The 10,121-nt window shown below is 42.0% G+C and overlaps 1 protein-coding gene across 1 annotated transcript; it reads right to left on the reverse strand.

The window, feature by feature from the left end:
- Nucleotides 1–7,896: 7,896 nt before the first annotated feature.
- Nucleotides 7,897–9,199, reverse strand: GCM2 (glial cells missing transcription factor 2; the record flags this gene model as incomplete). Its single annotated transcript, XM_027902060.1, has 2 exons — nucleotides 7,897–8,778; nucleotides 9,074–9,199. Coding segments are annotated over 2 exons (1,008 nt in total), but the record flags the coding sequence as incomplete, so codon positions are not given.
- Nucleotides 9,200–10,121: the final 922 nt, after the last annotated feature.

Raw genomic sequence — 10,121 nt, forward strand, 5'->3', positions numbered from 1 at the left:
TGAGGAAAGCCTAAAAGAATTGGGATTGTTCAGCCTGGAAAAGAGAAGGCTTTGGGGTGACCTAATTGCAGCCTTCCAGTACCTGAAGAGAGCCTACAAGAAAGATGGGGCAAGACGATGTACAAGAGCGTGTAATGAGAGGACAAGGGGGAATGGGTTCAAACTGAAAGAGGGTAGATTTAGATGAGATATTGAGAAAAAAATCTTTACCATGAGCGTGGTAAGGCACTGAAACAGGTGGCCCAGGGAAGCTGTGGATGCCCCATCCCTGGAGGTGTTCAAGGCCAGTTTGGGTGGGGTTCTTCAGCAACCTGATCTAGTGGAAAGTGTCCCTGTCCATGGCGTGGGGGTTAGAACTAGATGATCTTAAAGATCCCTTTCCAACCCAAACCATTCTGTGATTCTATGATTCTCTGAAATAAAGCTGCTAGCTAAGCTGCTGTGTGGTTAGCATTTGTACGTAAATTCCCACCTCTGGTATTCACAGCTGTAATGAAACCTGAGGGATTTTTTTTCCCTCCTAGCATTTATTTTATTACTACTATTGTTATTTATAGTAAGCAATTTATTAAAATGCTAATACAGATACAAGGGAGAAACTTTGAATGCTGTATGTATTCTAAAACCTAAGTATTTCTATTACGAAAATAATAATGAACTTTCTTCACGGTCCTTTGTAACCTGCCCACTCCAGTGTCTGCAGAAGGTATGGTTAATAAAAATTGCATATTTAGTGTCTGAGTCAGAGAGTACTTTTGGCAGGGAAGTCTTGTTTTAAGCTGCAATTCTTTGACAATTCAAACAATTAGTTTGAACTTCCTATGTTTTAATGTTTTTGAGAGTGAGCGGCAAGAAAAGGAGGAGATTATTTCAACACAATAACTACTAGTAGCACCATGGAGGGAAAGACAGAAAATTGTTTTAGAAATTCAGATTCCTATCTGCTTCACAAAGCTGAGCAAAAATGGGAAGCTGTCTTCATTGTATTTTTGTTTTTATTATATTTTTCCCCCTTTCCCTCATTAATGGTGTGGTAACTTTGTGATGGTTTAAGAACTGTTGACAGATTAATTGATTCTACCTCAAGTCAACTGGGTGGAACGTGGGGCTATGGGAATCAGTTTTCTGGAATCCAGAGGATTTGACCACTTGCACATAGTTTGCTGAAATGAAAGTACAGGAAAACAACAGTATATTTTCTGAAACAAAATATGCCTGCTTCCCTTACTGAAATAAAACATCAGAGGTAAAATGAAGTTCAAAGGTGAGACTTGGACATGAGAGAGAAGGTGCCATAACCCACAGGATATCTCAGGCAGAGATTCAGCAGGAGCTGATTGTACGTAGCAAAGCACTGAACCATGGAGTAACCAGTAGAAATGTTTTTGAACACTATTACATGTATACATAACATCTGTGGAAGTACCTCTCCACTGCCAGTGGAAATGATACAACAGCAATGTCCCCGCCCTGCCCTTGTGTCCTTTCCTCATTCTGCAGTTTAGCAATGTCCCATGACTGTTATTCTTTCCTAGTGATGGGGTCCCTCTTCCTCCTCTGGTGCTGCGACCCAATTTCATAGAATCATGGAATGGGCTGGGTTGGAAGGGATCTTAAAGATCATCTAGTTCCAACCTCGCTGCCCTGGGAAGGGGTACCTTTCACGAGATGAAATTGCTCAGAGTCCCACCCAACCTGGCCTTGAACACTTCCAGGGATGGAGCATCCACAGCTTCTCCAGGCAACCCGTTTCAGTGCCTTACCACCCTCCCATTTTCTTCCTAATATTTAATCTAGACCCATCCTCCTTTAGTTCAAAGCCATTTTCCCCTTGTCCTCTCACTACATGACCTTACAGAAAAAAAAAAAAAAATCATAGAATTAACTGGGTAGGAAGAGACCTTCAAGATCATCAAGTCCAACCTTGATCCACTCCCACTGTGATCACTAGATCATGGCACTCAGTGCCACATCCAGCCTCATCTTAAAAACCTCCAGGGACGGTGAATCCATCACCTCTCTGGGCAGGCCATTCCAATGCCTGATAACTCTTTCTGTAAAGAACTTCTTTCTAATATCCAACCTAAACCTCCTCCAGCAGAGCTTAAGCCCATCCCTCTCCAGCTCTCTTGCAGGCCCCCTTTAGGTACTGCAAGGTGCTATAAGGTCCCTCCAGAGCCTTTTCTTCTTCAGGCAGAATAGCTCACCTCTCTCAGCCTGTCTTCTTAAGAGAGATGCTCCAGCCCTCTGATCATCTCTGTGGCCCTGCTCTGGACTTGCTCCAAAAGATCCATGGCTTTCTTATGTCCCCTGAGCTGAATGCAGGACTCCAGATGGGGTCTCACAAGAGCAGAGTAGAGGGACAGAATCACCCCCCTTGACATGCTGGCCATGCTGCTTTTGGTGCAGCCCAAGATACAATTGGCTTTTTGGGCTGCAAGCTCACGCTGGTGGGTCATGCTGAGCTTTTCATCAACAAACTCCCCTCAGTCTTTCTCCTCAGGGTTGCTCTCCATCCATTCTTCTCTAGCCTATGTTTGTCCTTGGGATTGCCCTAACCTGTGTGCCAGACCTTGCACTTCACAGAATCACAGAATATTCTGAGTTGGAAGGGATCCACAAGGACCATCAAGTCCAATTCTTAAATGAATGTCCTATACAGGGATCAAACCCACAAGCTTGATGGTATTGGCACCAACTGACTTGGCCTTATTGAACTTTATGAGGCTCACACAGGCCCACCTTTCAACCCTGTCCATGTCCCTCTGGATGACATCCTTTCCCTCCAGCATGTTGACTTCACCACACAGCTAGGTGTTGTTGGCAAACTCACTGAGGGTGCACTTGATCCCACTGTCCAAGCCACTGACAAAAATGACAATGTTTTTGGTTACTTGTTCAGCACTTCTAGTCTAATTACAGCCACTTTTAAGAGATCTCGCACAAGCAAGGAATCTGATGTTTAAATATTTTCTGAATTAGTTTTGCACAGATGAAACACTTTAAATTCTGTTACTGGGACCTTGTGTCTGTCAGTTGTTGGTACTTTTTGTAATGCTCCCCAACATTTCACATGCAGGAAGAGAGAACAGCTATAGACAGAACTTGCCAGTGTTTAAGCCAGACTGACACATGGTGTGGAGTTGCAGGACAAGCACTGCAAGCCAGTCACTTAACACTTCATTTTGTCATGAAGACAGGAGAGAGGTACTGTTCTGTGCTTTTGCTATGAACCAGGAAACTGAAGGAAAGACAACAGGCTGGAACAAAGAGACCCAGGAACCACAGCAGTATTTGTGAGCCCTGCTAAAGGACCTCTGAGAACATCCTCATGCACCTGCTTCCCTGCTTGTTTAACAAAACAACAGAAGCAGACTCATTGCTAATTTTCTGTTGAAAGAACCATCTTTGGTTGTGGTCCTTAAAGGTGCTGATGCTTTGCTCAAATGCCAGCCAAAATAGCTGATACTGGCTTTTCCCAAGCACCATCACAAATGCCAGCATGCACGTTGAAGCCGATAGAGATTGTGTAAACTTCATTTTTCTGCTTGTTTGAATGAGTTTGAGCCAAAGGAGTGATGTTTCTCTGTGGTACTTACCAGCACCTGTATCATCCCACTGATCTTTGTGTTGCATGTGGACTCCTGTGAGCCTATGAAGGTGCTGTGTTGAAATGCACTCTCCATTTTGCACAATCTCAGCTCAGCTCTAGCACTACATAAACAGTACCTCGTTCACTCTCCCTTTGACTGTGAATGACAGGCAGATACTTTATACAGCTAGAACACTGAAGGCAGTAATCCAGCCATCGATAACCACTGTACACCAGTCTCATTATTTCTCAGGGAGAGGCATTTCAACAGGCCTGGACTAACTTTTCACTCTGTGTGTTGGGAGGAACTAGTCCAACGCTAAACGTCTCAGTTCTCCCCTTTTCCTCTGCATGTGACTTCTACTGATATGGGTGGGAATGACATGAACTTTCCTAAATGAATCCCTAGAGCTGCACTGGGCATCCTGCTAAATGATGTCCCTCAGGAAACATGATCTACTTTTGTGAAAGCTGTCTTGGTTGTATAAGACAGCTTCTCCAAAAAAAGGCATTAAGAAAAAAACCTAGAAATCCAGAACAAAGCCCAGAAAATCCCCAGGAACAAAAAAGTCTCAAATCATATTCTACTATGTTGCATTGGTGGTTTCCACCCCTAGAGCTCAGAGGAGTGTCTCTGTCTTTAAAGATGATAGTTTGTACCCCAAAACGAGGAGATAAACTACTTCAAGTGCAATAAGCCCAAAACACCCAAGTTGCTTCATGCCTTGTTCGTACGTAGCATGTAGCATATTTAAAAAGCCCAGAAGTAACTTGCTTTCAGAAGAGGAGCAAGGGCTAAGCAAATTGCTCAGACTCTCACCAGAGGTCTTTGGCATGACTGGATGCAGAGCAAAACAGTGTGTCAGGCTCTGTCTCCTCTCACCAGGAGGAGATGGGACCATGAAAAGATGCCCACACATATCTGCATCTGTCAGACATGTGACACATGCCTGCATTTGGTGGGTACACAGTTATTATCACGCAGCCTCTTATCTCTGGGAGGCATCCATTCCAACACTTGTGCTTTTAAACTTTGTCATTAAGAGGCTACTGTTTTTGGTACAAAGGGCAGCCTCAGCATGCGGAAGCAGGTGGTACTTTACCTCAGTAGGGCCCTTATAACTCATATGAAGCCAGAGCCACAGGAGGCTGAGATTTGAAAGCGCCTTTGCCCCCCACTCCCTCTGTGACTTTGCCATAACAACAGGAATTTGTGAGATGAAGATATCTGCCGCAGCACAGGATGCGGGCTGGCAAGGGGCGCCTCTTGTGTGCTCAAGGTAGGACCAGAAACCTGAAATGTCTCTTGAAAGGGGCAATTAATGGAAGAGAAGGTGCTTACTCAGGGACTGAAGGGAGTGCTTCTTGCTTCAGAATGCTGCTTTGCCTGAGTAACATGCTTTTAAAGTCAATCCTGCAGCTGTGTAAACCTACAAGGAGGCTTTCAATTTCAGCTTTTTTTTTTTTTTTTGTAACAGAAGCTCACATTGCCTTTACGTATTTTGAAGAAAAAACTATTCTACAGCACTACATTTATCCATCTGATCTTCTGCCTGAAAAAGGTAACATACAGATGTCGCATCCCAGACACTTGCCTATGAAAGGGAGCAAAGTGAAGAAAGACTGTGATAACCTTTAGAGTGGTTTTATTTGTTCTAGTGCTACGAGGTAATCACTACCACAGCTTTTTTTTCACTGTGTGTAAAGAGCTGTAATGTTTATTAGAAATAAATCCACACCCTAAAAGTAGCATCTTAACACAAACAGATGCATTTTCTTTACTAGTGTACAAAGTTCTCTTAAAAGGCTGTGTTTAATTGCATAGCATAATGATTTAAGCATACAGCTACAGTGACAAGTTTTATACTAGTAGTATAAACAGCACACAACCCCTACAGGTTGCCTGAATGTTGTAATAGCATGCAATGTTTTAATAACTGTTGCTTGAGTTGTGCTTGACTAACTCCTCTAAAATCCATATAAAATGTAGCAATTTACACCTTTGAAATTTTCCTCGATTTTCACCAAGAATTTTTCCTTCCAGATTTTTTAGTAATTTTCCTTTGCATTATTCTGCTCTTATGCTTTTTTCTCTTTAGACTTATAAGGCTGTAAATCTTGATTTTTATTCTACATGTCACTTGCCTCTCAGTTCTGTAAGTGTGTTATGTAATCCTAAGTTCTAGAAGTCTCATCAATCTTTCTGGGTAGAAAACTCCCCCCCTCCCCCTATTTTTTTAATTATCATTATTATTTTTTAAGGTTAGTATAGGGGCTAATTATCAAACTGATGTTATTCAGCTCAATCTGTTTTAATCAGCAATTTAAAACACCAGGTAGAAGAATTACCATAAGAGTTTAACACAAGCCAAGTGAAATACACAGCAAATACATTAAAAGAGAAGGCAAACCTGCTGGACATGGATTAATTTAGTCTTTTTCTGAATTCCATCTTCATGTGGCTTGAATTTTTAAACTGCTGAACAATCCACTGCTGAAACAGGATGCTATTAACTAAATTCCTGCAAGGTTCAGTTTAACATGTTAGACTGAACGCATTGCTTTCACAAAATTGCAAAAAGAAAGAAAATATTCTACATCAGAAATAATTATTTTAAAGACTCCGTTATTTGTACACTGTGCATTGCAAGTAAAGTTTATCAGCTTAATGATGGCTTCAATACACAGAACCTTATGATTTTAACTAGCCAGGTGCTCACATTCGTTTACATGGTGCTTTGTTTTTAACCATGATTTCACGTTTATTGAAAGAATACAGTAGCTTGCTGTTACTCAAAACATAGCAAAAATATACATCAAACATTTAAAAAAAAAAAAAAAAACACAAAAACAAACAAACAAAAAAAACCCCAAAACTGAGTCTCCAAGAAGTTAAAGATACCTGGTAACTTAATAGTAATGATACCAAGAGGAAATATTTTGACCCTGACCAATCCCATGTCTACTTAGCTCCCTTGCTTGGCACACACAGTTTGGGTGCAGGTTCTATTCCCCAGCACTAGTCAGCTTTCAAAATATCTAGCTTTTAAACCAGCAGTGCTCCTCTGTTTTTTTCTTCTTCATGGATTAATGAAGAATTAGTTCACTCAGCTAAGAATTTGGGGAGGCATTTCCTTAATTTTTTTTTGTTTAGTTTGGAGTGTCTGGAGATTTTGTTTTCTGACCTCTGTTTGCTGGTTGCTTCATTTCCAGAGCAGTGCTGTCATGGGGAGCTATGACTGCAGATAATAAAAGTGACTAGAAGTCCCTTGGAGGACGAAGAAAGACCTAATAGAGATGGAGTGCAAAAAAGGGTGCTAAGGGAAGGTACATTCAACACTGACCTGCTCTACTAGGCAGGTAGGACGTTGCATTTTTAGACAGGATGGAGTTGTATTCACAGATAAAGTGAATTCTGCAGCAATATCCATGCAGTATTGGTCTGACCAATTTGCCAAACCCCTTTAAACAAAAAGCACTTTCACTGCAAATGGTTTTCAGGACCATGTATGTTAACCCTGACACCTGTGTGATGCTGAGGTGCTTGGTGAGAGTTATCTGAGCCTTCTTGCCTCCAGGTTGAGGGGATCAGTTCTTGGTGTGGCTGTGCTGGGCTGTCCTCTTTGCATAGGAAGACTGGACAGCCTGTACTCTTGATACAGGGGATCAAAAAGCAGCATGAAGTCAGCATGTTTCATTTCTCAGGTTTCAGTTTTTCAGTTTCTCATTTCAGAGAAACTTCTCTGGTCTTTCCATTCACCAAAAGGATCATAGCAGATAAATGGCCCATTTAGGTGAAATATTCTGCGAATTGTCTTGCTTTCATTTCTTTTATTTTTCTTTTCCTGCCATTTCTTTCAGTTGACTATAATCTATAGCCACCTTCCTTCACCTTTTTTCCGTTCCCTGATTAGCATTTCTTTCTTATAGATGGACTGTTTTCTTTCAAACCTTGAGGAATCTGGCAGGAGTTGTAGCTATGGGCAGATTACACTTGCTGTCAAATGAGGCTGTTGTCTTCCAGAGGGGCTGCACTTCCACTCCAATTGCCTTCTCCCAGTTGTGTTTGGGGCTCATCTCCTTGTGCCGTCTTAGAGATTGTGTGGGGCTGGTTTGGAATTGCACGCAAAATATACTTTAACTCAGCACAGCTCCAGAAAGGCGCTTTTGGGGAAAAATGCTGTTGTGATGTACTGATTCCTGACCTCTCCTCAAATCCCAAACCACTGGGCTTAGCATCTACATGGTCAGCCCAGTAATATATTTTTCCACCTGCATGTATTTGCCACTTAGGCAACACCTAGTCAATATTCAGCACTCTCAAACCTTAAGGTCTGACCTTCGTGCTCAGCATAGCCGTTGCCCAGGAGGAACCCATACCGATAGCTCTCCATGCTCTCAGCTGGTTTGGGCTTCATGGGGATGGAGTCATGCTGGTAGAGCAGCGCTGACTTTACCATCCCAAAGTCTTCCTGAATCTTCATCCCCGAATAGACAGCACCAGAGACGTTTTCTGCCACGTGGGTGTAGCTCTGGAGGTTCTTCACGTCGCAGAGGTTGTCACTGTATTTCAGTGCAGGAGGCTTGTACGCCTGGTAGGACACCTTGGTGGTGGTGGTGATGACCGTCTGCAACGGCGGGGCTATGGGAGCGGGGCTGGGACTGTACCTGCAGGGATAGTCCCCACTGCAGTAAGCGTGGTTAGCGCTTGTTTGCATCTGTCCGTAGTCACCCTGGTCTCCGCTGCCAGTTTTCCCCCAGGCTGGTTTCAGTCCGTAATGTCTGCCAGGGTTATCAAAGCTCTTATCGTGGGTAGTCACAGTGCTGTAGTGAGACCCGCTCAGACTGAGGGGGTCTGCGTCAGTGGCAGGGCTGGTCAGATCTTTGTATAACATTGGGTAAGGGCTGGAGCTTATAAAGGTAGGAACTCCAAACTCGTAGCTGCATGGCCTGGGCATGTAGATCCTTGGATTTGGGCACTTAGGGTATGACGATAGCTGGTCCTCTTGGAAGCTGGCTGAGTCATAAGGTGCTTTGTAGAGGTCTGTGTTCTGCAGTGAAGGATAAGACTGGTCTGGAATTGAAAAATTGGTGTCTGTGATTATACCAGCTCTTTCTTGGCCATCCATGCAGGGAAAATTCTGTAGGTTATTGGTGTAACCACTGCTGTCATGGTACCTTCCTGCCTGACAAGGAAAAGTAGATACTTGAGATTAAGGAATCAATACTGCCCACACACATATTTAGCTCAATACTTGTGCTGTTGCTCATTTCTGCCCAGAATTAACAGATGTAGCATGGTGCAAATCTTATTTTGCCCAGGGATCACCAGTACATACTTATGACACCTTTCTAATTTAGAAAATAAAAAAAAAATGACAAAACCACAAACAAACAAAAAAACAAAAACAAACAAACAAAACCCCAAACCACCACCTTCATTTGTGTCACCTTTATAATTGACTAATGACTTTGACTTACCTCTGAGTTTAGAGGTCTCTTTTTCTGGGAATGATGATAGGAGGAAGTGTGCTTCTTTATTGCGCTTCGTCTCGCCTCTGCCTCTAATTTACTCTCTGGCCTGGGGTGGTCATGGACACCTTTAGCCTATTTAGGATTAACAAAGAATTAGATGTGAATGGGAGGGAGGTGAGACAAGAGAAAGTGCAGTAAGTAATATAAGAGATAGTCACAGCATGGTCTGTGGTTCAGCACAGAAGAAGAGGGAGGGAAAACTAAACAATAAGGAGGGATTCAATGTAAAAATAAATGAATAGAATGAATCATGATTTGAGGGTAGATAGAAGGAAAAAAGTGAGGGAGAAGTCAATGAGGACTGCAGAGCTGATGGAGGAGTGAAAGTATTACCTATGTTGTGACATTTAGGAGTAATTAATTAGAACCAAGGGGAAAAACATATTCATTCAGTTTTATTGTTTTTCTGCAGTCCAGTATCTCAGTTCTGCTTTATAAACGTGTATGTATATAAATATTATATACATAGGCTTTAAAGAGGTTTCATGCCACAAAATGACAAATATTCTCTTAAAACAATACACCTTCTTGAATAGGACTGAAAATTATATGCTGGAAAACCATCCAAAGATGCTCTGCTATTTAAACACCCGTGGATATGCAGATCTGTGTAACCAAAACTATACTGGTATCTGATGAAGATTCTACATGTCCTTACCCATTACATTTGTCTGAATACACCAACACATGGTCCCTAATACAAAACAGGAAGCTTAAAATTAGTTTTAAAACACTGTCCTTTCTCAAGCAAAAATTAAATTCTAAGCAAGGATTTATCAACTATTTTGATGGTAAAAGTCTTCTTGTTTTGCATGTCTATAACAGAACATCAGAGTAAGAATAATACTGGTGGGAATTTGGGAATATGGCCAATTTTCTTCCATTTACTGATTGAAGAACAGAATTCACTGTCTGTGGGTCAGGGAAAAAATTCATTTGGCAGAGAATATAATCTCATGGAACAGAAACTTCATTACATTTTTGTTCTAATGTT

This window comes from Empidonax traillii, unplaced genomic scaffold (assembly GCF_003031625.1).
Source record: "Empidonax traillii isolate 1590-97213 ecotype Southwest subspecies unplaced genomic scaffold, ASM303162v1 scaffold833:size273953, whole genome shotgun sequence".
Taxonomy (NCBI): Eukaryota; Metazoa; Chordata; class Aves; order Passeriformes; family Tyrannidae; genus Empidonax; species Empidonax traillii.